The sequence below is a fragment of the Strigops habroptila genome, chromosome 1, assembly GCF_004027225.2.
Source record: "Strigops habroptila isolate Jane chromosome 1, bStrHab1.2.pri, whole genome shotgun sequence".
In the NCBI taxonomy this organism is placed as follows: Eukaryota; Metazoa; Chordata; class Aves; order Psittaciformes; family Psittacidae; genus Strigops; species Strigops habroptila.
In genome coordinates, this window is record NC_044277.2 from 20,557,154 (window position 1) to 20,583,976 (window position 26,823).

General features: G+C 42.4%; 1 protein-coding gene across 2 annotated transcripts; it reads left to right on the forward strand.

Annotated features, from left to right (window-relative positions):
* Window positions 1–340: 340 nt before the first annotated feature.
* Window positions 341–26,823, forward strand: AZIN1 (antizyme inhibitor 1). 2 transcript variants are annotated; one of them, XM_030510395.1, is made up of 12 exons: window positions 341–693; window positions 6,376–6,513; window positions 14,210–14,407; window positions 16,462–16,635; window positions 16,927–17,099; window positions 20,246–20,380; window positions 21,988–22,069; window positions 23,158–23,232; window positions 24,299–24,464; window positions 25,026–25,144; window positions 25,319–25,533; window positions 26,149–26,823. In XM_030510395.1, exons 3-12 carry the CDS (start codon window positions 14,306–14,308, stop codon window positions 26,258–26,260), a joined length of 1,353 nt encoding a protein of 450 aa, XP_030366255.1. In that variant the 5' UTR covers window positions 341–693; window positions 6,376–6,513; window positions 14,210–14,305; the 3' UTR covers window positions 26,261–26,823. The 2 variants fall into 2 exon arrangements, with proteins under 2 accessions (XP_030366255.1, XP_030366263.1); XM_030510403.1 differs by lacking the exons at window positions 341–693; window positions 6,376–6,513 and adding an exon at window positions 12,034–12,310 and having other exon boundaries at window positions 26,149–26,759.

Consider the following 26,823-nt stretch of genomic DNA (forward strand, 5'->3'; position numbering starts at 1 on the left):
TGGGTCCCGAAGGATGCCTGTAGCCGAGCTCCGCGTGGCCCCTGCCCTCCGCCAGCACTACCGACAGATCCCAGCCTCTCCGGCCAGGGAGGGCGGCCCGCCTGGCACACCAGCCCCGCCAGCTGGGTCGCGTCGCATCCCCGGGGCCCAACCCCGCCCGCACCTGCGCTTGGCCCGGCCCGGTGACCGCCGCGATGCCTCCATCTTGGGCGGCGGGGCGCGGCGCAGCGGGGCCGGCGGCTGTGCCCTGCTTCCCGCCGGCGGCACTCGGCGCATGCCCGGTCCGCTGCCGCCGGAGGGCTGGTTTCGGCGGCAGCGCCTCCCGCCCGCGGTGCGGTGACGCGTGGCGCCGGGTCCCTCCCCGCCCGCCCGCCCTATAAGAGCGTTGCCGCCGCGGCCCCCTTCTCCTCGCACCGCCGCTCGCCTCGCAGCCCGGTGGCCGCGCTCCCGCCGCTGTGCCCAGCTGCCGCAGCCCCGCGCCCCCGGCCCGCTCCGGCTCTGTCTCTCCGTGTCTGTGCCCTCTCGTCCGAGCGCTGCGCTGCGCTTCCCCAGTCGGTCGCCCCCGCAGCCTATGGCCCTGGAAGGCGCCGCTGCCGCCGCCTGTATTTCTGCTGTAGGTTCCCACATCCCTCTTTAAAAATTCCGCCTAAAAAGAGAAGACGATTTACCAAATCTTTCGGGCCGTTATCTCACGTGAGTACCGCTGCCGGGGTCCGCGCCGGGCCGCGGCTCGCTCCGCGGGGGGAGGCGGCGGGCGGGAGGGAGGGAAGGAAGGGGCGGCGACGCCCACCCTGAGCTCCGGAGCGGGCCGGGGTGTCCTTTGACACCGGCGGCGGGAGGCAGTGGAGGAGCTCTCCGCTCCCCGGGGCTTGGGGCGGGACAGGCCATGGTTCCCCCAGCGCAAGGCGGGGAAGGGGAGCGGTGGCCGCAGCAGCCGGGAGGGGCAGCCGGCGGGCAGCGCTGCCACCGGCCGCCGTGGCGGTACCGGGCGGGGAGGGGGAGGGGGATGGGGATGAGGCCGGTTCCTCCTGCTGCCCTTTCTCCGCCCGGCGGCGTGGGGCGAGACCGGCTGCCACCGGCGGCGGCAGCTGGAGAGCGGCAGCATGAGTCAGAGCCGAGGCTCCCCCTCTTCTCCGGCGCGCAGCGAGGCGCCGGGCGATGCGGGGCCGCCGCCTGGGGGGGGAGCGGGCGGGCGCCGGGGCCCGCTGTGCCCCGGAGTGTGTCGGTGGCTGCGGGCGAAGGGGGTCAGCGGCCGCCACGCTAATATGGCGGACAGGCTTCGTGAGAGAGGCGGCGAGGCGGGAGCGGGAGGCCGGGAACCGGGGCGAGGGCTGTGCTGGGGCCGCTGCTCGCCCTTCTCCCCCAGCCCCGCAGAACACGGGAAGGCGTTGGGGCCGCCGGCTCCGCGGGGAAAGGGGGCTCGGCGGCCGCCCTAACATGGCGGATTCCTGCGGAGGGGGGCTGTGTGGTGTCTTTCCCCCTCAGCAGCCGGGCAGTGCCCCGCCGCGGGACACCCGTTCTCGCCGGGCGTTGCTACCTCTCGCAGTGCGCTTCTTCCTGCGGAGGAGGTGAGGGGCGTCCTCGCCTGGACCCCTCAAGGAGAGGGGCTGCTCCGGACCTCGGTATGCCGTCACCGTGCCCTGTGGCAGCTGCCGGCCTCGGGAGCTCCCGTGCGGGTCCCGGCAGACCCCATCCCTTGGGTGCACCGGCCCGCAGGATGCTCCCCGAGGCCCGGGGGGAGCGGCAGTGTGGCATGCTTCAGGGCTGGCCCGGGTGTCAGGGGTAGAAAGGCTGGAGAAGTGCTTGTGGCACGACTGCGGCGTCTCCTTGCCTGCTTCTCAGAGGCCATGTTGTGTGACTGTGACTATCCATCCGGGCTCCTGCTGTCACGCTCGTCTTTGCCCCTCACCTGAGCGGTGCCCACACGAGGCCTCACCCCGTCCCCCTCGGCACGGTGGACAGGGGAGCACACCATGGATCAGGACAGCAGCGTGAGCTGTCAAGGCACTTCACAAGCGGTGAGGGCATTGCACAAGTGACGCTTTCCGGGATCAGTGCTGGGATGACAGGGCAAATTACCTTCACGCAATGGGGTCAGGGGTCCTCCAGCCTATGGGAAGTGAAGCCCTTCCCTCCTGTTATAAGTCTCCTCCCTTTGCTGGGGGTGTTTGCTGGTCATCTCAAGGACACGTTTTCACCTCTCCCTTTGGTCAGTGTATTAGTGTAGCAGCAGCAGGTTTGGTGCTGCCAGTCCTTCTGGAAGTCTCTTTGTTAAGCCTCAGCCTCCTTGGCTTGGCTGCCTCCACCAGTCCTTGTGGTCCAGTCAGCCACTGCTGTACTGATGGCTTTCAGAAAGTATGGAGAAAAAGGTCCAGTCGCTGCTCAGCTGCTGGCTGTGTGTGTGTAAAGCATGTACACCTGGATCTCAGGGTATCCTGAGCGTGTGTGTGCTTGCTGCGGTGTCGCTTCCTCTTTGGTGGGAGGTCAGCGGAGGTGCCTGTTTACTGGTTGTAAAAGAGCTGCAAGTATGGTGTGGGAGCAGGGGGCTCGCGCATGTGTAAGGGGTGCAGTGCAAAAGCAGCAACGTGGCTGGCATGGCCCAGGAGGATGCTGTTATGGCTCCTTACTAGACAGCAACTGCAGGTCTTTTCCAGTCAACAGTATGGGCTCATTCAGAGCCCAAGAATGTGTGTCTGTCCTGGGGGGACCCCGGTTGTGGTGAGGAGGGAAGAAAAGTGAATTTAAATCATCTTTTGAGCCTTCCTGAAGTGCATCTCCTGCAGTGCAAAATCCTGCACAGCCGACACGTGCAGTAGGCAGGAGAAGCACTGCGTTTCAGACCTCTGCAGCAGTCTCTGGTGGCTGAGCGGGATTTGATCGTGTAGTTCCAGTGGAATGTAGCCCCCCTGAATGAAGACATCGTGTGGTGTCCAATAAAGCAAGTTAGACCTGCCAGCCCTCCCAGCCAGACGTGCGGCTCCAGCGTGGCGGTGGGTTGGGGTGGGAATGCTGCCCCACTTGTGCCCTCACCCTGACTGTGGGATTTTTGGCTCTGAGGACACTGCGCTTGCCCGCTATTCTTCCCTGGATAAATGCAGGAGGCAGCAGTGTTGGGGGGGAGGTGGGGGGTTGTGAATAATGGTGATGGTAGGAGGGGTTTGTTCCAGTCTGGACTGGTCCAGTCTAGTTCTTTCCTTCCTGTCACCGTGTGAACAATGCTGCTGCCGCCGTGGCTGATGCTTGCGACATGGCAGCCCCCTCCCCGTGTGCTTCAGGCTGTGTTGAGCTCCCTGCCCTGCCTGCTGCAGGCTGTCCTGCTGCCCCCATCCCTCCCACCGGGCCTTCAGCTCAGGGGGAAGCTTGTTAAATCTCAGAAAGAGAGGGGTCTTGACAGGACTTTGGGAGGGGGAGGGTGTTGTTTGGTGGTGAGCAGCAATGGGAATGTTTCTCCCATGGGGACAGTCTTATTGGAGGCAAGAGGTGGGCTTACTGCCTTTCAGCACTGCAGCCTGCCCCCAGGCAAGCAGCTTGTGCCTCTCCGCTCCCTGTGTTGGAAGGCTGGTGCAGGTGTGTGTTTGCAGCAATGCTGTGCTGTATGGTCTGGAAATGATTCCATCTCTCCAATTAAAGGAAAGACAGAGTGCTCTGGGAAGGAATTAAGACTGTCCCTTCCTGAAAGGGAGGCTTAATTGTGTAATGGACTAATTTGGATATAATGGCATATTTCAGTTCAAAATACCATTGATGTAGCACAGGAGCAAATGTGTGGTTGATAGGAGAATTCCCCAGGGACCTGTGCTTCCTTCAGGACCTGCTTTCCCTTGCGGACCCTCTTGCCACAACGCCCTGGCCACTATCTGGAAAAGGCCTATTGTAACAGAAGAATAGCTGGAATTTTTGAGTACCAGAGTAACTTTGGTGCCTCCAAGTCTGTCAGTTGGTATAAATGTGCAAGGTCATCATATTGCTAGATTTTTAGGGGTTGTGTCATGAATATTTTAAGCTTGGGTCACTAAAGGCTCTCCTCAGAAATGGAGAGGTACAGTGGATGAGTTTCTCAAAGAAAATGAATCAGTGCCCGGTTTTGCAGGTCTGTCTGCATCAGACATGGGGAGCTGAGGGAGCCTGGCCCTAACTGGCGCTCCTAGGGCTTGCTGGAGATGCAGTTGGTCTGGCAAAACTATGTGCTGTGGGTGACTGGGGGGTTATTTTCTTCCTCAGGGCCCTGTTACTATTCATGTACGAAGTACAGCATGTCTGGTCGAGCTGCCGTCAAACTTGAGGCACCTGCTAGTAGAGTATACTAATAGATGATACATAAATACATACATATAGGTGTCACTTGAGTATTAAAAGGTGAAGCTGCCTTGTCAATTATTCCTGCAGCTCAAAGCTTGCTGTTCAGCAAGGATGCGTTTATAACTAAGGCCCTTAAGCAATGAACACTTCATTGTGGCCGCTCACATAAGCTATTTTTCTCAGATTGGGTTTGTCCATACAGGTTATGGACATCTAACACACTTGTGCTTAAAATGGTAGTCCTGCTCTGCTGCAGTACAGCAAACCAACTCTTTGCTCTGGGTAAAGCAGGGTAAAATGACTGTGATTTGAAAGGCTCAAATCATACAGTTTTCCTCTCTGGATATTTAATATTGGCAAATCTACATGAAAGAAGGCAGTCAGACTATTTTCTATACGTTTCTGTAGATCCTTCAGATAAATCTCATTTAAAAGAAATTCTGAAGGGCAGTTAGAACTCGGCACAGCTTATAGTTGACAATTGCCACAGAAAATGATCAGATTTCATTCCAGCTCCACAGGAACTTTCACTGCACACTTTGTTCTTGCGACGTGAGAATATTTGCTGGAATAGTACGGCAGGTGATATTTGTCTGGAGCATGGCTTTTTAAGCTTTTGTACTGAAGGTCATGCATTCACCCTAGGAGCACCTGTTTTTAACCACTTCTTTTGCTGGGAAGGTAAACTTAATTCACCATCACTGGAAAATTTGTATGAGTTCTTGCATATAATCAGAATAGCACTAGAAAATAGGGGAGCTACTAGTTATTTTACACAAGGAAGTGTTGCCAACTTCAAATGTGTGCATGCTCTGAGAACTAAATATTACTGGCTTTAGTGGGAGATAAAACACTGACCTACACTAATTCTAGCTGGCAAAATTCCTTAATATCTCAATTAATTTTGAAGCACTGAGGTTTATTTTTAATGTTATATGCTTCCAAATGTTAATTTATGTGGTAAAGCTGAAGAGTTTGCTCTATGGAATTGCATTCACTCTGTAATTCAGTACTTTAAGGCGTACACTTGTTTAGTTTTCTAATAGCAAGAACAAATGGAAAAATAGACTTCAGCAGCTTGCTTAACTGTAATGTGGTTGAAAAGATGATCATTTGAGTTAGGTGATTCCCAGAAGCCGTTTTTTGTAGACAGCACATGTAGTCTCATTTAAATAATGAGAGCAGCAAAGATTTATTTCTTCAATAGTTGGTACTTTTCATGCCATAGACCACAGTGATTTTGTAGAAACTTTGTTGTGTGCTGGGTTTACACATGACCAGTTCTGTACTGTATTTGATTCCATGAAAATGTCAGTTTCTTTTAGAAGAAATAACTATTCAACAGGGCTGGTTAATGTTTTCTTGGCTGCTCTTTATGTTCATTGGACTGTTCTGAGTGATTGTTTTACCTTCATTTGAGCAAGTTAGCTTTGTACTTTAAAATACTGCTTTGGTGTTGCATGTAATAGCCCTTAAGGGCCAGCTGAAATGTTTCCTCATTCCTGAAGGCAAGCATAAGTTTCTTTCTTTTCACTGTCTTGCTTGTCTCTGGATTTGTCTGTATGGTGTTCAGTTTCACTATATAAAGCACTATTTTTCACCCACATAGCTTTTTCACCCACATGGTGTGTTCATTCACAGCAGAGGAAGAAAGAACATGGCAAGGGAATTCTAAAATAGAAAGGAAGTGGGGAGGGGAAGAACCACAGTGGTTACAGGGTTAAAAACATTTCTGGGAGGGTAGTCCGGTATTAAGGCATATTACCCTAAAGCAGGATCATGTAGAGCTCTTTGAAATTCTTCCAGTTCAGACTTTGAAAGATCAGTACAAACAAGCACTTTCATGTGCCTAATTCATGTGTTTTAGCAGTTCTTCATACATCTGACTTGATCTGGCTCAGAGTTCACATTCACTCTTGAAAACTGAGCATTTTATGTGATTATGAACTTTCATGGTGGGATGTTGCAAGCCTCCTTAAAAGCACTACTGAAAAAGCATTTGTTACAAGTTGTCAGATAAAGCTTTTATCTTATTCTGGCTGTGAAATTTATTTTTGTATGTATTTTCTCCTACAGGGCAAAATCTCTGATCAAGTTTACAACTATCCAGAGGGCTTAGGAGAAGTGCTTTATAGAGAACAGTTCGACTTCAACGCTGAGCCACCTTGGGAACCTAGCTGATGATAGTAGGGTTCCATCTCCTAACTTGTCCATGTAAGTACCTTTCCCTTTTCATCTGTATGCAGGAGGATAAGCTCTTCCAAAAATACAATCAGCATGTGTTGGCTTTTTGATAAGCAAGGATAACTGTCTTGATGTAGATAATCAAAATTGAAAATAGTGGCATGCATATTATGTGTGGCTTTCATTTGAGTGGGAACTATAATTTTTACTCAAATAATACTTTTCTCAACAGAGCTATATGATGAATTTCTGAGAGACTTCAACATACTTGAGTAAACTTTGTTAAATAGAGTTATTTTTCTCAATTAGGGCTGTTTGCTGCAGAAATCCTAAAATAAAATGCTGTAACTTCAGTCTCTCAGTGATAATTCTGAATTCGTGAATTGACGCTGCATGAATGTTAACATCAAATCATTATTTGCTGTGTGATTTCTTAGGGTATTTTATACTGAAATAGTTAAGATCTGCTATTGTAAACAGTAACTAATGCTGATCATGAAGGGTGTGCCTTCCCAAATGCCTGTCTCCATTATTTGCTAATTAGTATCCACTTCCACAAATAGTTGTAGTTGAGCTGCAGTAGAATGTGGAATTGTGTTGGATGGAAATCGTGTACCAATTTAAATGCCTTTGCATGTTTAAGAGACAATTATTAAAGAGAAACAAGACCCATGATAACTGGAAACAAATGAGTGCACATAGCTGTCTTAAGGAGCACAGAAAACTCTGGAATGTGTGTGGTTATCCTCTTCTGTTAACATAAAACAATAGCTTTATGTGGTTTTAACAAGAGCCTTAAATGCATTTATAATATCTGAGTTAAGCTGATTTTATATAGTATTACTTTTTTTCTTGTCTAGCTGAAGGCATTTTTGTTTGGCTTAGTACCTATAAATTATATAATGGTTTTTAATGTAAAACTTGAATGAGAATGGTTAAGTGTATCTGAGCCAGGTACCTTTTAAAGACCACAAAGAGTCCAAATGCCAGTTGCGTTGGTATGTTTCCCAATAAGGTACTTAATATAGATGTTTATTCTTTGAAAATACTGCAGTAAGGGAAGGACTTGGTTTATCATGATAAACCAGCTTGATCTCCAGAGGTTATGTTCTTTTTTTGTTTTGTTTGAAACTTACTGAATTAACCACATATATATCTGGTTCTATGTAGATGACTGCTCTGTTAAAGTGAATACAGTTAACACTGAAAATTCTCTGAATATCACTGTTATTTTGTGTCACATAATTTTTATAAGCAAAAGATCCAAGAAAGTTGTTTCTCTTGTTCGGTTTCTGAGTTTCAGCTCACTCTTGTATGTGGGTAGAACTCCTGCATGATGTTTTACACTTCAGCAGGAATAAAGTGAAGTAGTAAAAAGATAAGAAAGGCAGAAGACTTGTTAGGAGGAGGGAGTTAATAAAGTAGGAAATCTGAAGGCACTATAAATGCATTTTAATTTCTAAAACTGTTCCAAAGGAATTTTGGCTTCGACCGGAGTTTTTCTCCTTAAGAAGGCAGCTGTTCTACTACCTTCATTGAGATTGTTTTTTCCCTAAACATGCTGTGGCAAATAGTGCAAGATATAGCTTATCCTAGAATGGAAATATCGCTGGATTTGCTGTGTTTGTAGCTGAATGTTCAGATGAGCTGCATGGTTATTTTGAGCTTGGATCTATTATGTGTTCAGTAATAATATGCTGTATGCAAATATAAGTAGTTCAGTATTGAATGTAGTAGTGATGTAGGTAGCAGTAGTCTGCAAGTGTCTGTCAGTACCTGTTTTGGTGTGCTGAAGCACAGGTAATTGCCTCAAACACAGCTCAGATGTAAGTTAGCCAGCTAATTGGTAGTTTGAGTCCTGTTTGGCTTGCAAAGTGATTTAATAAGGAAAGAGATCAATTGAGCTTTTAAATACATTTCCATATTGTTGTGTTCCAATGGAACTCAAATAAAAATCTTCGTCTGAAGATGTACATTCCCACTAAACTTGCTTCCTTTTTATAATTCTCTCCCTCACACTTTTATTCTTGCGTTACAGTGGCCAAGGAAGAACATGGGATTTCTTTTCAGGCTCTGGCTTCCTGAGCAGTCTGGCAACTGTGGCCTGAAGTCTTGCTCCTTTTAAAATCTATTTATTGTCACATCTGATTGATAAGAAATTGAGGGAATTGCTATTGGAATCTGTCTATTAATCAGCCCTTTCTCTCCCAAGTGGAAGCAGTAGTTACCTGGACTGGGTAGCCTTTCAGTCTCTCTTGACTTTTTCTAAATGGGACTGGGTGGCAATCGGGGAATAGGAGGGCAATGGGGAGGCCAACATTGAGTAAGCAAGTAAGAGGATAGGGAAGTAACTGCTTGCGCTGTCATGAAGAAGTGCTGAGATGGTACCACAGAACTGTCCATGCACTTACAACACCACTCATTTTTGTAAGCTTTGCTAGCTTATTGGCTTTGAATAATGTATTCAAACTTCAAGAAAACAGCAGGAGGTTCTTGAAGGCATGGCTGCTGTAGAAGATGTCAGGTGGGGCATCATTTGTTAGTATCTGCCCCCTTTGCTTGCTCACTTAAGCAGAGATGCTCTTGTTACATTGCTTATTTAACTGTGTGGAATACTCCTGAGAGAATGGTAGGATGCAACTAACTTGAACTGTACAGGTACTCTATGACCCTCAGTGGATTTGTACTCAGAGGCAACGGGGGTAATGCAAAATGTCCACTGCCATTGTGAATAAAGACACTTACTTCAGCATTTTCAGTTGGGTAGTGGCTGTATTCAGCTAACAATGATAAGGATGTAAGTTGGTGAAATGGCATCTTGGATTAAAGATATTCCCATTATAAGTAGTCATTTCCTGAGCTGAAAACAGAGGACCGGTGTTTTTACGCTTCTAGTATACTTGTTCTGTACTTAATTGCCAATGTTAGTGACAGAATGCTTCTACTTTCTTGATCTTTTTTCCCCGAAGAATCAGTACTTTTAGGAATGTGAGATGAATGTATTTTACCTCTTCATGATTTTTGCATCAGTGTAATTGTTACTCTTGTAAATATTTTCCCTAAGACAGATAGTTGAAAGACATTATTGGGAGTTCATTCAGTTTGTAGAGACTGCTTTTTGCAGAGGAAATTTTAATGAAAGAACCAAACCTCAAAGGTGTGGGGTTTCTTTCAGGCCAAACAATATATAAATCTGACAATGTAAAGAGAAACGTTGAAAATTGTTTGTTATAGACGCTTGCATATAACAAGTACGTGTTTTGTTAGTCACTTTTCAGAGCATTTTCATTTTCTTCTATTCCAGATCTCTGCATTAATTGCCATGTTTAAATATGTAAGCTTTTATCTTCAAGTTCTTCATCTGGGAAGTCATTGTGTTAAACCCTAAAGAGCCTGAGGAACTAACTCTTACTTCAAAGAAAGCAATTGCATGCCTATGTAGAAGTCTCATACCACTTGACAGCTTTTGTTTGCCCTAAAATTGTATGTCCTGGAGCGTTGTGCAGACTAATATTTCAGGTGGTAAAATGGGTGGTGTTACCACACTAAGTCTGTCAAATCATGACTTGCAGCAAGTCAGCACTTCCAGCAAGAACTGAACTCTGTACTGTAATGATTTCTGACTCGTCTTACAGGTACAGAAGTCTTAAACCATCCTCTCAATTTCCTTCTGTATGTATTTATTTGATCTTTCACAAACTTTATCATTGATTCTCCTCCCCCCTCAGGAGGTGGGGCAGTCAGAACAGAGTAAGGTTATAGCACAATCCCAAATCCTTCTGCAGGTATTAATTACCCCCTTAAAGAAGCATTTCTCACGTATGCACTGTTTTCTGGGGGTGCTATAGCAGTGCTGGTAAGAATTGCAGTTTTCTCTTTGTAGAATGTTCTCAACAAGACTGAAAAGATGTAATTTCTTCCAGAGCAGGAGAAACTGGAGAGAAATGGGCTGTGACTCCAAAGACAGGCTAATGTTAGTGGTTTTTTGTGTTTTTTTTTTTTTTTTTTTTTTTTCTTTTACTAGATGAATTTTGCTAAAGGAAAAAGCTTAGATGCTGTGGACATGCTTAGAAAAAGCAGTTGCTCTACAGCAGCCTGGGTGAGGTTATACTAGGTTGTTTGTGGTTTGCTGTAAGCTATTTTATTAAGTCTGTACTAGCATATTCCTTTTCATTTCTGCCTCTTGACCATAAGATACTTTTGGATGAATGAACTACAGGACAAAACTGTTTTAGGAAATAACCTTCATCGAAGCTAATTTACCAGATAAGTGTCCTTTTTGTTGTTGTTTTTGGAGAGTAGTTAGTGGTAAAGAGGCCTTCCCCCATGCTTCGCTTAAAACAGTTCTCCCACTTGGGATCTCCCCAAAAGTAAAAGGGCAGCTTTTGGGGGAAAGCATTCTTCTACACCATCTCTGTTTGAAAGCTATATATCACAGTCATTAACTATGAAAAAAACTTTCTTTTAAGAGTACTTCAAAATTACACTCCAGTGTAACTCAGATGAACAACAAAACTGGAAGTAAAAAAAGCCTAGCTGTTGTCTAGATCCAGCTTCCTCATTTGAAATACGAGGCACAAGCAACTAGCCTGCAGGGGGGGTGTGTGTCTCCCGAATCTAAAAACCTACTCGGTGCTGTGACTGGTTCCATTGGGTGTACTGGGACCTCTCAGCAAGGCACATTGATCAGAGGCGTGCATTCAGTAAGTGGAAGGGACTCTTGACAATCTGCATGCTTCAGATGATAGGAAGTGGCTTGTAGTACAAAAAACCCCAAACCCACCAAAACTTTAAAATCGAAGTGGTACCCTTGTATATATGGTAAATCCTTAAAAGGCTTCAGTTTTGCCTTCAGGCTGTTTAACAGGTTTGTACCGTGTCAGGGAACTGCAAGCTTACGATCAGAAAGGCAGCTTTTGTCCAACTTGAAGCTCAGATATGAGGTGTCTGCCAGCACAGTCACTTCTTGCATGTGTTCAGTTGCAGGTATTGCAGTATTTACTGCTTGGGTGTTGTCAGGAGGAGGAAAGAGGAACTGGACCATGGAAACTTATCCCCTACAGAGTTACTGTGTCAAAATGTTGCCACCGAGTTTTGTTGAACTTCTGCCAAAGTCCTAGGGCAGATTCGATTTGTCCTAAAGATGCTATGGATTTAGATGCAGCAGAAACTTGAAATTTTTCCTTTAACACCTCTCTGTTACAAAAGGATTAAGAACTTGTGAGTTTTGGTTAATGGATCTGCTACATTTAATAATCTGCTGAACGTGGAAATTACTTTGCTCTCGTGTGTGTGCACCATGGTTGGTTTATTTATTCCTCTCTTTGGGTATTACTTTTCTTGCAAGAAGACAACAGAAGAGCTATTACTGTAGAAGGGAAGTTTAATGCGTTTATTATACAACCAGCAAGTTTGAGGATGCATAAAGTACTTTTAAAACTTAAACATTAGGCTGTTTAAGTCATAGCATAAAGAAATTTATGCTAAAAGAATTAAACTTTGCTGTTAGATTTTTCTTCTTTTGATCTTTGTTTTGAATACTCCAGAACTATATCAAATTTTCAGTACAACACTGCAGCTTTTCTTTCCAGGGGAAAAAAAAAATATCCAAACCAAACCCTTTTTGGTATTCTGCTCCTGGAAATCATGGATATTTTATGGAGGTGAACGTGTTGAGGACTTTGTGCTAATCAGCTGGCAAATCAAGGATACTGATGAAGTACCTGTTCAGAGGGTGACAGTAACTACAGAAACATGATGTGGTGTTCATTCTTGTTTCACTGATTCTAAGCCAAAGTTGGTTCACAAGCTGGTCTTTTGTTTGCTGGTGGGTTTTATTAAGGAGTTTTAGCTGTTGCTCACAAACTTAAATTTAGATGTGGCTGGCTGAAGACATTTTTCCTGGTTATTACAGTGTCTACCGCTATTCATTGTTTTTATAATTGTAATTTACTTAAATCCTTACATCAATGTGATAATTATCTTGCTCTTTCATGACTGCTTTGAATCTTCAGGATTCACTTAAATAAGCGTATGACTCACCGTATGTGTGAGACAAGTTATGGTCTTACTCAACATACTTGTCTGTTATCATTCAGCTTCTGGATAGAACTGAAAATGCTTGCTTGCCAGAGTTAAATTCACCTGGCAGTAAGTGCTTCTTGTAAGAAACATAGGTGGCATACTTGAGTTACACAGAAAGCACACAAAACCGCTGGCTCTTTTCCCTTTTACTTGGTGTAATGACAAGCAGGAGCAACTGCTGCTCAGTTGTCTTAGTATTAGCTTGAGCAAAAGTAACTTTGTTCATATTATTAACCATGTTAACCAAACTTATGTTGCAAATTGTGGATTTTATTTTTGTACTGTAAGGAGGTGGTGGAAGAAACATGAGACAGTGTTAATACCATGGGCTTGTGACTATTTGAAGCCAAAATTGTCTTACTCATTTTGAGAGTCTTAGTGAAGCTTTTTTGTTTTACCTTCTGGATTCTATCAATACATTTCATTAGAAAAATAATTGTTACTTTAGAAAACTGCCTTTTTTTACACATACTATACAACTTCTGCTGAGGGATTAGAGTCTTGGGCGTTTGTGTAAGGCAGGAATGGGGTTAGCCAGCTGGTTTGGGTCAGTTGTGTTAGTCATAAAGTGACGGTTGAAACAAAGGAAGCCTGGTCAGTTGGTTGCTATAAACTAATAAACTGCTTTTAAACAGGACCTGCAACTGTAATGGAATGTAAACTGCAGATTGTTGTATTCATCAAGTAGGGCTGATGAAGGTATATAATCAGCTGTTGTTGGTTTTCTGCTGTCTGATTTTTACTTGAGACCAACTATTTAATCCGTATTCTAAGACTGTATATTTCACAATGTTTTCTGTCTAGGGACTTCACTGATTCAGGTTGTCTTTTGGAAAACACTGCTTATAAACATCTGATTTGCAGTGAAGGACTAAGGATAAACAAGATGCAAAGAAGGCTGGGTTAAAACTGTTACTTTTTAACACCAGTTACGCTCACTGAGATTGTCACTTTTAAAACAATTTCTAGCTAGTGACATCTTTCTCTTAACCTCTACTGAAGACTTCCAAGCATTGTAGGTAATCCTATGACCAGAACAAGAAAATAAATAAATGCCTAGTAAATACGATGCGTGAAGGCAATGGTTATGAATTAGCATCTAAACAAGAAACAGAATGTTAACACAAAGATGTGAATCTAACAAATATCAATGTTAACATATAATCAATAAACTACAAGTTTTCTTTAATAAATGCAGAAGTGTATTCAGTTTTCCAGTTGCACACTTGGATACTCATGTGACTTAAGAGGCTGCTCTTAAGAATAGCTGAACTGAGGTGTTTGTACAAGTATGCTACACTAGCAGTATTTTCATAGTTTGCATAAGCTCAACAGATCAGTGTGCAGATCATCTGGGATTCTTCTCAAGAACAGCCTTGCAGCAGTGGTTTCTTATTCATCTTTAAGTTCATATGAGATTTAAAGTATGCAGCTTCTGGTTTATTCTTGGCTTCAGTAGAATTGCTCTATCCTTCTCCCTGGCAAATGGAGGGTGAGCAAAGTAAAAAAAATCTTTCACCTGGGGGATGTGTGTGTTACTGTTTGTGGTACATCAGATGTAGAAAGCTCCTTTTAATTTTGAAATAGTGGCATAGTATGCTTTGTGCCTCTTTTCCCCATTGATTTATGTTTTCTTTTACAGTTTGTTGCATAATTTAAGGACCCGGATATAAGGCTTGGAAGCCCATCCCTTGTGTTTCTTGGTTTATGACTGTCGGCTTTGTGGAATACGGCTGAGATGAAAGGATTTCTTGAGGATGCAAATTACTCCATTGGTCTGTTGGATGAAGGAGCAACTCTTGCAGATGTTATTGACAACTGTATTTATGAACACACTCATGTAAGTTGTTTTTACAAGTTTTCCAAATCTTCTTGTTTAGTTCTCTTAAGTCTTCAAACTTAAGGTAAAGGTACCTAGCACTGACCTGACAGCAACAGAGGAATAGTTGCTAAAACTCACATTATGAAGTAGTTTCCTCTTCTAATTTTTTGCTGTTTGATTGCTTTGGGCTGAATTCTTTTGGGGAAGTTTGGGCAGCAATTGTTACATCCTGAGTGCGGCCAGCAGGAAAGTAATATTGCTGATGTAATAAAATACAGGTTCCCACCTCATTGTTTCAAGAGATTTTTGAGATCAGTGGGGTTTAGACCAGGAACCTGGAATTGGGCAAGTGGATATCACTGAGTTAATTTTTTTTTTTTTTTTTTTTTTGCTGTTGCCCTAAAAATATACCAAAGTTTAGACAAATATATATGCTGAGCCAGTTTAAAGCCATGTTTAACATTTCCGTGGTCCATCATGGTGTATGGTTATGCATCTTCCCGTGACTCTTCTCTCCATTGAAAACGGGTACAAGCATATTGTGAGATGATACCTTTTTTCCTTTCAAGAAACTAAACTGGTCTAAAAGCTATTAAGGTTTAGCAGTCTACTGGAAAGAAACTTAAAAATTCTGTGTATACAATACTAGTTTTATTGAATAAGGCTTCACTCGCTTCTTAAGAGGCAGGAAGATGTGGTGGCCTTTGTTTTATAGGCAAGGTTGTACAAAGACTGAGATTTACAGAAGTTTATTAAGCAAATCCTGTCTCCTTAATATGCCATACGTATGAGTTGTTCACTTTTCCCTTGGTTTATCGGAACTAATGTTCAAATGCAAGTGGTCAACTATAGTACAGCAAATAGCTAAATCCCATGGCCTTCTGAACTCAGGTGTAGGGTTCCCAAATCCTGATTCCTAATATTCTTTTTCTGTCTAGCAAATAAATAGGTAAACTACTGGCAACATGTCATGTCTCCAACCACTGGCTGGCTCACAGAGGATAGCTGCCTCCTGCTGCTTTCATTTACTCCTTTAGCTCAAGGGGTAGAGGCCTGTGCCATGGATCTAAAGCTCCAGATCCCATTCCTGCTGGTGACCCGTACAGGGGGTCAGTATGCTTCCACCCGATGGAATTTCTATTTGTGTTTTTTTAAAGAGAAATAAAGACATTGTATACAATAAGCCACAGCATAGTTTCATATCTGCAAAAGTCAAGTGCTAGAATTAACATTAGATGTACAGTCTTAATTCAGATTGAGTTTTGTGGTGGTCGTTGATATACAGTAGGCCATTCATTTACAGGAATTTTACTGAGTGCACAATGTAAACAAAGAGAATCATCTGTTTGGATTTCAATCCACTACATCCATATCATGACTTGCTATTGAGAAAGACTATGGTGGCAGATGCACAAGGGGGGCTGTTAACAACAAAAGTGTGCATTTCTTAAAGATTATGTACTTGACTCTGCAACCTTAAAACACTGAGTTTAGTTCTTCAAATTCTGGTTGAACTTCGTGCTTCACAACATGTGGAGAACAGTCTCAAACTTGACTTCCTGAATTAAAATACTATCGAACAAATTTTCAGTAAAATGACCTATTAGCTACCTGTTAAAATAATGGGTAGTGCATTAGAATTCATTCCTTGTATAATAAGCTATAAATTATTTTCAGTCTGTGGAAGCTTTTGTCCTAGTGGATTTTCATCCTCCAAAAAGTTGCAGACTTCTGAAACTACAAAGCTGGAAGAGATTTGTAACCTAATGTGTTTAGAGAAAATCAGCATTTGGCATTTAAGTAGTATCTTTTATTCAGGAATCTCAGAATATTGTCTAAATAACATTCATAATTTCTCTGAAGTGGTAGGTATTCTATTTTCTCTTTGGTTTTTTTAACTAGTTCAAATTGCTAGGTGAAAGTAAACACAAAAGCATTGTTCAAGGTCAAACTTAAAAGTTAAGAGCAGGTGAAAAAATGCACATAATTCTTTAAGATGGTTTCATGGGTTTTTTATGTTTTGACAGCAAACCCACAATTTCAGACGTTTTATTTTCCTATTCTTTTTTTAGACTGGAAAAAGAGCATTTTATGTTGGTGATCTTGGAAAGCTTGTAAAGAATAACATACAATGGCAGAATGTGATGGCACCAATAAAACCATTTTATCCTGTAAGATGCAATTCTACTCCAGGTGTACTTGAAATTTTGGGAACCCTTGGCGTTGGATTTGCATGTTCCAGTAAAGTAAGTTTTTTCTTCTCTGTGTATCTGTGTGCCTTATTTTCTTCCATATATCTGCTGTTTTAAAATCAGCTTTTTTGTATGAAGTGTCATGGTTATAAATAATATAACTTAAATTGTGAACTCCTGTGTAACTGGCTGTTGAAAATCTATACTTCTGCCCTAGAAGCAGTGGACAGTTTTTTCTTTAGTGTATTTGACAACTTAGTACAGTGCTAGAGCACATCTAGTAAAAATGCAGTGAAGATAGTGCACTGGACTGTGTCAAACTCTGGTATGCTCTTGTTTTTTCAGTCCGAAATGGCATTGGTACAAGACTTGGGCATTTCTCCTGAAAACATAATATATACAAATCCTTGCAAGCAGGCTTCTCAGATAAAGTATGCAGCGAAAGCTGGGATAAACATCATGACTTGTGACAATGATATTGAGCTGAAGAAAATTGCACGTAACCATCCACATGCTAAGTAAGTGTTGAAATTCTGGCTTTGCTGCTTATGTGGGGGGAAACATAATTCTGTCTGTATTCTGGGTGGTTTGATCTGCAAGCAAGGTACATGGCTTCTTTATTGCAATTCACTTCTACCTATTTGCTCTTCTATCTGTCTCCTTTGAAGATAGCTTTTTGCAACTTTTTCCTTACTGGGTCTTCCTAATATGATAGTGAAGCCCTTGTTTTGGGAGAAATCTTGCATTTTTATTTCATAGGGCAATCTTCAGGTAAAAGTTCCAGTGATTAAAGTTCAGAAGTCTTGGCACCTCATTACCTGCAAGTACATCTGCCTGCTCTGTTGTGGCTTCAGTGTTTTCTTGCAGGGTAGTCTGGGTATTAGTGGCTTCAGCTGAAGTCAGGGCTGAGACTATCAGCAAATGAGCATGTGCATTGAGTCCCATCAGGTTTGGGCACGCTCTGCAGGTGTATTAGATACACCTGCAGGTATTTCCCCACCATTTAACAGTGAGAAATTTGATGGCAGTTCTATTTTCAGTCACTTCAGTATTGGCCCTGGTGCTTTCTGTGGAGAAGTGACCAAAGCTGATGTTCTGGTTGTTAAATGAGAACTGTATGTCTGCCAATGCATCACGTCGCTTTTGGACTGATTGGTGCTCGTGTCATTAAGCATCAGGTCCCTCACATGTGAATACTTTGGCTGTGGCCACACCTGTAAGAAATGTGGAATCAGAGCCTAAGTGAATGTTGCAGTGCTTTCCAGTGATTAACGAGATAGAGCTTCCCACAAATGCCATCGGAGTGTACCAGGAAACTGAATTCCTGACATCCTTTACAAGGCCCTTGTTCTAGATGGTCCGTAAAGTGTCATGTCTTCTCCCAAAACTGTGGCTGTAGTTGTAGAATTGGGAAGATTCAACCAAGTTCGGTATCTGGAGACTCGGCTCAACCCACCTAGGTTGCTTTTTTACTATTATTCTTTAGACTACCTCAAGAGTTAATATTGCTGTTGCTGGTAATTACACTTCATCCGCATGGAAGCCCATCAGTGCTTTGCATACTGGAGAGTACTTCCTGTACAAAGAATGTTATGTGTAATAAATAATTCTGTGTGTAAAATGCTGGCCTTGTCATCCTCCGTGCATCTGAAGGCCTTAGTAATGCTAAAGCTGTCTCTAACGTCACTACTGTTCTACCAGTTATCACTGGTGTTTTCAGTGTTTTGTTAGGTTTTTACGTTGATTTAGTTCTCTAACAGCCTCTTTAGATGTTTGCTGTAACATCCACAGCAGAAGATGCAGATTTTTCTTGAGCCAGAGAAACTGTAAAGCAGGGAGAGAGAATGAAGGACTTTGAGCTGGAGAGAACCAACATAAACTTGTTACTACTTTTCGAGGATCCTATAACCTAATATTTAAAAAAGTTCTTGTTTACCAAGGGCAAGCAACTCAATTTCTGCAGTTTGCCATCTAAATTTTGTAGAAACCCGATCTCCAGCTCTCCTACTGGGTAGAGATTTATTTGCTTGTTTTATTAGAATTTTCTTATTCGGGTCATTAACACTTTGCTGAAGTGACAGTTATGAATTTTCTTCTTTCTTTTCCTTGGCCATAGTTTGAGAAAGTCAGAGCCTTCACAGAGCCTTGTTCTTCCTGTGTGTGGTTGTTACAGCTAGGTTGGCTTTTTGTAGATGAATCTAATTGTGCTTTGCCTGAGGAAATCCTGCTTAGCTGTAACTCTCCTGGTTTTCTGAAAACTCTTGTAACTTTCTGCACTGAACTCAGTAATGGGTGGCTCTCTTCTTATGATCAAGTTTTCTGCCTTTGAAAGTCTCAGTAAGTTGAATGTAATTTTCTTTTAAGAAAAATAAAATCTCAGTGTTTAGTCTTTCATTTCTTTATACCTTTGGCTTTTTCCAGGGAGAATTTAACTGCTAAGGTTGCTGGTGTACTAAGAGCTCTAGTAGAGGCATGGTTGTTGTTACGAGTACCAATGCTTCCTTAAAAATAAACTGAAAAACCCCAAACACACACATCATGCTCCAGGTCTGCACTAACTGCCGAAACCTGGGAAGAAGAATCCCACTAGATTTCTAAAAATCAGATTTACTTTTTCGGTGGTTTGCACGAGAAGAATATCTTGACTCACTTACAATAATGCCATAAAAACCCATCAATAAAACTGAACATTGGGTGTCTTTAAGGAATGTTTTGAGGTTACAAACCACAGTATTACTTATGTATTTGGATTTTTTTTTTTTTTTTTGCATTCTAGAGTTTAACTTTTGACTCTTTTTGTTACATGTAGCACTTTTCCAAAGTGTTTTACAAAACATGGTTTGACTACAGCTTTGAACAGAATTGTCTGTGCTAGTGGAGAAGCAGAGAGGCTGGCCACAGTTTCTTGAGATGAAGTGGTTTGAATGAAAATTAAGCAGGATTGCTGGGCTGCCTGTGTGAGAACTTAGGGTTGGGGGGTTTGCCTTAAAAAATGAATTTTAAAAACATCATGAGATGTTTGGAAAGGGCTTTTAGAAGTCAAGCTGTAGCTGTTAGGCCAGCGTAGCTGTCTCACTGCACAAGACTGTAAAAGATGATACACGGTGCCTTCCTGCTCCACAAGTGTCCTGGCAGAAGGAGCAGGGAACAGGCTGATCCCCCCACCCCATCCCCATGTGCTCAGCCAGGAGGGAGGTGGAGGGATGTGGCCAAGGTGTGCTTTCAGTGTGTCACCTGGTGGTCTCTGCTGAGATTAACCACACCTGATACCCAACTGTGCCTGAAGGGGAATCTCCATGCTCTCCTTTGGGCTAGGAAGGAAGACAGGTGGGAAAAGCATATTACAGTCTTAACAGGTTTATGAGGAAGTGTACTTTATAGAAGGTAACATTCTCTTTTATTACAGCACTCAACAGACTCTTGCTGCTACAAAAGAGTCTTAGTTGCTGCATTTCGAAATCCCTTGTCCTTGTTGGCTCCATGTTTTAGCCCCTAATTGCTAGTTTTTTCTCTGTACAGGATTGTTTTTATTAGGTTCCTTTGACTCATCCATCGATGGAGCCGGAGTACTGACAACATAATCAACACACTTCTGACAGTCTTCAGGCTTCACATGTGCTGATGATGTAAACCAACTGCCCCAATCATCTTCCCCTTCTCTTAGGCTCTTACTGCACATTGCCACAGAAGACATTACTGCTGATGAGGAGATGAATATGAAGTTTGGCACCAGCCTGAAGAACTGTAGGCACCTCATGGAATGTGCTAAGGAGTTGGGAGTCCAAATAGTTGGTGTCAAGTGAGTAACTTTATTGTTCTCTGCTTGGCTGAGCAGATGTTTTTTGTGTGATATATCCAAGGTGTAGAATACAAAAGAACTTTTTCCCCCTTTGGCACTATTATATAGGGTAAAAAGAATAAAACGATGAAACTTTTGGATCATGAGCTTTTGTTTGCAAGCAAAGCACTAATATACAAGCAAAAACTAGCATGAAACAAAGTAATTATCACAGACATCAAAGCAATTCGAAATAGAGTATCAGAAATTCTCCTGTCAGCATAAAAGTGAAGTTTAGAAACCTCTCCTATTTTCTAACCATATTCTTGAACTGCCATAGTAATTTGATCTGTATTTTTCAAGCAATAAACAGCATAATAGATAAATGCTAGCATAGCATGGAATAGCTTGGACGGACTTTGAGATGAATGTAGGCTTGGATTTTCTAAGAGTTAGATCCTGTGTCACTCTGTGATCATATCAAGACAAAATACTCTGATCCAAGTTTTTGACTTGCAGATGGCAGGAATGAATCCTAGTGTTCTGAGAGCTTCCAAGTGATCTGTGATATTTTAAAGTTTGATAAGATTTCACTATATGGAGGCAAAAATGCATGTGCAAGTCTTTGTTCATGTGCCTTCAGCTACTAATGTATCGCACACTCGTGAATGTTTTGAGAAAGCAGCCAAACAAGTAAAAGAGGGTGGGTTTATCAAGATAAAAAGTATTTTAAATGGAAGTCAGGTTGTGAAGATTTCAAACAGATTTACATCGAAACGATTCTTTAAACTGATGTTAAAGCATAAATGTACTATAAAGTTTTTGAAGCAAGTAAGCTTAAAAAGTGACTTTTGCCTCAAAATGGCATTGCTTAAAGAAATAGACTTGGAGTAGAGAGCATTGTGGCTCAGATGGGTGTGTTTGGTCTGTCCAGAACCAGCAGACCATACTAGTCTTTAGAAAGCCCATGGGAATGTTAGCACTTGTTTTAGCACCTCAGTTACTACCAGTATTATGGCAGTACTTAAACCTTCTGCACAAGGAGCCAGAGGGGATTCAGGAGCTTGTGGGGGCATCAGTACTTCTCTGCTTCTGGTGACGTACTCACCACACTGTTGGGCCTTGCTGTGGAACAAAGACCTGGCCTGGGTGAAGAGGCTTCAGAACAGGAATGCAGTGAGACACACCCCACCCTCTCCTGAATGTTGGAGAGAGTAGATAGTATGCACAGGACAGCCCTAGCTTTGAGAAGAAAATGGATAGCCCAGGAGAGGGTATACGGGCAACGCAGTACAAAGTAGGTTAAGAGAGGGGAGATTGCACACAGATCCTGTGTTAGCATTGGCAAGAACAAATCTTAACCACTTTGATAGTGAAGACTAAGAACAAATTTACTCAACCTTTCAAAGGTGAGAATGTTGTAGGGCATTCTTAACACTAAGAGCAACTTAGGCCTTAGAAGGCATTAATATTGTGAGTTTATTCTCTGCACGGTTACTGTATACCATCTAAGCTTGTCTTGAGCCACTTGGGAATGAGTTGCTTCCATTGCTGCTTTAGATGGAGCAGTTTGCTTAGTCTGAAAGCTGCACAATTCAGTGTATTAACTGAGTTTTTATTTCTTTCAGATTTCATGTTTCAGGCTCTTGCAAGGAACTGCAAACGTACATTCATGCTATATCTGATGCTCGGTGTGTGTTTGACATGGCTGTAAGTAGATCCATACACACATGCAATTGCTGCAGTAGAGGATCCATTCTGTTCTAATCATTAACAAGAAAATTACAGTATTTCCAAAATATATCAATGTAGGGAATGGAACTTCTAGTGAGGGACTAAGTACTGCATTGTGAGACATGTGGTAGAGGTGAAACAAACTTCATAACCCTAATTTTTGACAAAGGTTAATGAATGTTGTCCCACTGGCAGGCAGTAGCCTTGTATGCTATTTCCAAATAAAAGATTAGTTTCCCACTTTTGGTAAAGGCTTTTGAAATTCAAATCTCAGTTCTGCAAATACAGAATTGACATTTTTAAGTTATATTAAAATATTAAGGATTTGTACATTGGCATTTATTGTGATATAACCACTGATTTGGTGCATGTAATCTCAGATTAATAACTAAGCATCATAAGGAATAATGGTGTCATCTTGGGGCGCGGCTATCCAAATTTGGATGGAAAGGAATGGATTTATTGGATGCTTCAGATGACTCTTGTGAGTCTTGTATGTTCTATTTCTTGTATTGCAAAATTCAGAAATCCCTTCTCTGAACATCTGTCTTCCTGTAAGTGAGAAGCTTGTAAACTAAATGGAGGAGACTGCAAGTCTTTTTACTCTTGTTAGTGCAGTTGGTGCATTAGCTGTGACTGGTGACACACAACAGAACTGAAGTTCTCGCTGATCTTTGTGCAAATTCATTGCAGCAGTCTTGTCACATCAGCACTTCCCAAAGACTTGCATTATGCATATTTGTAAATTCCTAAAACGTTCTTTTGTCAGAATGCCCCATCCTGCTCAGCAAATACTGTCTGAATGTAACAAATGCCACAAGATGCGAGCTGATGTTGCTGTGGGACTTGAATTGTGCAGCCAGCGTCTGCTGACATCCCAGTGCTGTTACTACTAGGTTTAATGGAGCTATGCTAATTTTTATAGTGTTGTTACTCCCTGACTAGCCGTACTCTGTTCAGAAGTATAAATACCTAGAAAACAACCACAGTAAGGAGCAGCAAAAAAATGGTTTTTACAATTGCAGTTGTCTGTGTACTTACAATGTTCTACCTATGCATTTTAGGAAGAATTTGGCTTTAAGATGAACATGTTGGACATTGGTGGGGGCTTCACAGGCTCAGAACTTCAGCTGGAAGAGGTATGTGATGTACTGGAAGTTGAAACTCATTTTTATTTAGGAAGTTTAAGTGTTTAACCTTCAAACTGCAGCTAACATCGATAGCTGAAACCTAGTCTAAATCCTATGTTCCAGTTCATAAGATCCAAGTAGTTGGTTTTATATTCTTTATCATGGGTAGTGTAATCGGTCTGTGGAGGTCCCTGTTCACAGTGGGTGAATGCTGACTTGGACATGTCACACTTAAATTCCTATCCTAAGCCACCTTAACAATTCAACCTCTTTGGCAGTTGACTGTTGTTGTCCAACTGGTTACTTTGTTTTGTGGTTTGGGCCAGGATTGCTTAACATGCTTTGGATCATAAACTGTATTGCTGCTGTAGGAAAGTTGCTGGTACTTTACTTTAGAACCGAAGACTGAAAGTCTTGCTTTTATCTTTGCTTTGGCTAGCCTTTGCTTTGGCCTAAATGGGAGCTTTAGTAAGCAGTGGCACATAGAGCAGAACAGCCTGTTTACACTGTTATGTTGTCTTCAAGACAAACTCCTTGAGTGTAGGACAGCAAAAGTGATTCAGTGAAAGGTTACTAACAGCAATCAGGGCTTTTCTTTCTTAGTTTTAACTGTTCTGTTACTTGTCCAGAATACTTGCTAATCTTCAAATATCTGGCTGAAGATTTGAGCATCACTATTAAATAATTCTGTTCTCATATGACAATATTCAGAACTGATTGGAAAAAGGCCCTTTCCTTGTTCTTCTGGATTCCTATGTAATTTTGCACTATCTGTTGTGCTGGACAAATTTTACAGTTACTTGTGGAGTCTTGCGTGTACCACAGCTTGCACTTTGTCTGGGAGGAGGGCCTGTGCAGTACTCAGACTCATGGTGCTCGATGTTTAGCAGAACGACCCGTATTTTAAACACTTCTGTAAATTTTGGAGCTGTGGTAAGGGCACCTCTCAGAATAGAGGAGCAGTGCAGGACTGTGGTGTGCTTGCTAGAGCTGTTGCTGACCGAACATGTGTCTGTATCTGATACATACGTAAACTGAGTTTCTTTGGTCTGACCTTTTGGCTTCCATTTCCTAGGTTAATCACATCATCAGGCCACTGCTGGATGTCTACTTTCCTAAGGAGTCTGGTGTTAATGTGATTGCAGAGCCCGGGTGTTACTATGTCTCATCTGCATTTACACTGGCAGTTAACATCATTGCAAAGAAGACTGTTGAGTATGATAAACTTCTTCCTTCTGGAGGTAAGGGTCACATCTATCCTCTACATGTCATGAATCAGCACAGAATCGCCCTCTTCTAGTCAGGATGGACTAGTTTGTCTCAGTTCACATTTAATCCACTCCCTTACACTTGCACTGTAATCTGCCTTTGGGATTCTGACCATACCTTATCTGTAAATCTCACTTTCTTCATTATGTTCATGTAACACTTATTTCCTTACTAGGTTTGACTTCTCAATGGTTAAACCTATACTGGGTGCTTTACAAACGTGTATTAGGAGGTTCTGTGTTAGAAGAACATAGCAAAGCATACCATAGAGCCAGCCACTTCTCTGCTACAGGAGAAATTGGATTTATATTCTTAACTGATTATTACTGAAAGTATTCATTTTATTAAACCTCACACTTAACATTGTAACTGAAGTTATAATCTGGTCTCACACAGATTACTCTGCTCGTAATTCTCCCATTCCAGTATATATGGAACACCCTTGTCAGGAAAAGCAGTTGACTTAAGTTAGATTGCAGAAGGACTACTTATGACCAAAAATGCATGCAAGACTACTTCTTTTTTACTTCCAGTGGAGCAAACCAGGAATGATGATGAACCAGTATTTACGTATTACATAAATGATGGTGTTTATGGTTCTTTTGCAAGTAAATTGTCTGAGAAACTGAATACTATCCCAGAGGTTCACAAGGTGAGTCCTTCTATATTCTTCAGAGATAGTCCTTACTATCCTTATATTTTGTATATGTTTAACTCTTCATATGTATATAATTATCTATTATTTATAAAATTATCCTTAAGTATACTTGAAAATTTTCTTACTCAGTAAACTGACACCTGAATTACCTGGATCATTCCCATACAGAAATACAAGGAAGATGAGCCTCTGTTTGCAAGCAGCCTTTGGGGTCCATCCTGTGATGAGCTTGATCAAATTGTGGAAAACTGTCTTCTTCCTGAGTTGAGCGTTGGAGATTGGCTGATCTTTGATAACATGGGTTCTGGTACCTTAGGTGAACAGTCTACCTTTAACGACTATCAGAGGCCACTGATTTACTACATGATGTCTTTCAGTGACTGGTAAGGAAATAGTCTTGATAGTGGCCAGATTGTTTTCGCTTCCAGAGGGTATGCTTACAGCCAAATATAAATCGTATTTGTTGGTGAATACAGGAAGATGGAACTGAGTACAAGAAGGTGCCCTTTTAGTTCATGGGTGTTCGGGGTTTTTTTACTGCTGTCTGACTTTGCTAAGACTAAACTCAGAGCTGTGATAACATGCCTGCTTTGCTTCAAGGTTGGCAAAGGAAGGCAAAATAACTAATGGTGACTGTGAGCATAGTGGTAGTTGTCAAGTCTTTCACTGTTCAACGTCAATCTCTGAGCTTTCCTAATACTGGTAATTGCAACTTGTGTACATTGTTAGCACTGTCATTGTAGGCAGGAAGGGCAGTAAGGCTGTTGTGGAGATGGTGAGAGTTGGGGAACCTGTTCCAGTACTGAGGCAGCCATGGCCCTGTGCTTCTGCCAGTGCAGAACTGTGGCCTTCCTGTCCCTGCCAAGCACCCGCATGGATGGCTGTCCCTGCTGCTGAGACTGGGGCCAACCTGCCCAGGGCAGCAGACTGCAAATGCTTCTAATGTGACATTGTACATGGTAACATGTTATTACAACTCTCATCCTTGTCTGCTGCAGGGATGAGATGCAAGATGCTGGAATTGCTTCAGACACATTGATGAAGAACTTCTTCTTTGTGCCTTCATGCATTCAGCTGAGCCCAGAAGACCGCTTTTCCACTGCAGCTTAAACAGGCATTAACGCTTCATTTAGACCTGCAGTTGCAAGTCTGTAGTTTGTCTGGTCAACATTCCAGTGTGGAAGAAATGGAACAATCTTGAATTCAATTCATTCTCTTCAAAACTTGAAAAAAAATTAGTAATAGCTAATGGGGACCAGGCAAAACAAGCTACAGCTACAATTCACGGGGGGTGGGAGGGTTAGATAATGGTGTCCAAATTTAAAATCAAGTTCATTCAACCCCTGAGCGTTTAAATATGCAACAAAATGGATGACTTAGTGGAGATGGAAACCCATCACTTGGGTTCTTCAACAGTTTACATACAAGTACACAGTTTTTATACTAAGGATTCCTGTTAGAAAAGTCTTGTAAAGTTATTGTCTTTCGCCCAGATATATCAAATGTCAGTGGGAGACCAGTGTGACTTCATTAGATGTTTAGTGTATTTAGAATGTGTAAATTTGTGCTTTGAACTGTAGTTTAATAAATGTAAAATTGCATCATAGTATTTGTTGTATTTGACCCTTGATGTATCCCTTGTATGACTGCAATAAAACTTTGTGTAGATTTTA

Excerpts from the sequence above, each read along its gene's own strand:
- AZIN1 (XM_030510395.1), top strand. The coding sequence starts at position 14,306 with ATGAAAGGATTTCTTGAGGATGCAAATTACTCCATTGGTCTGTTGGAT. Across the intron at positions 17,100-20,245 it reads CGTAACCATCCACATGCTAA|GCTCTTACTGCACATTGCCA; the intron begins GTAAGTGTTGAA and ends CCCTTCTCTTAG. Across the intron at positions 22,070-23,157 it reads GGTGTGTGTTTGACATGGCT|GAAGAATTTGGCTTTAAGAT; the intron begins GTAAGTAGATCC and ends TATGCATTTTAG.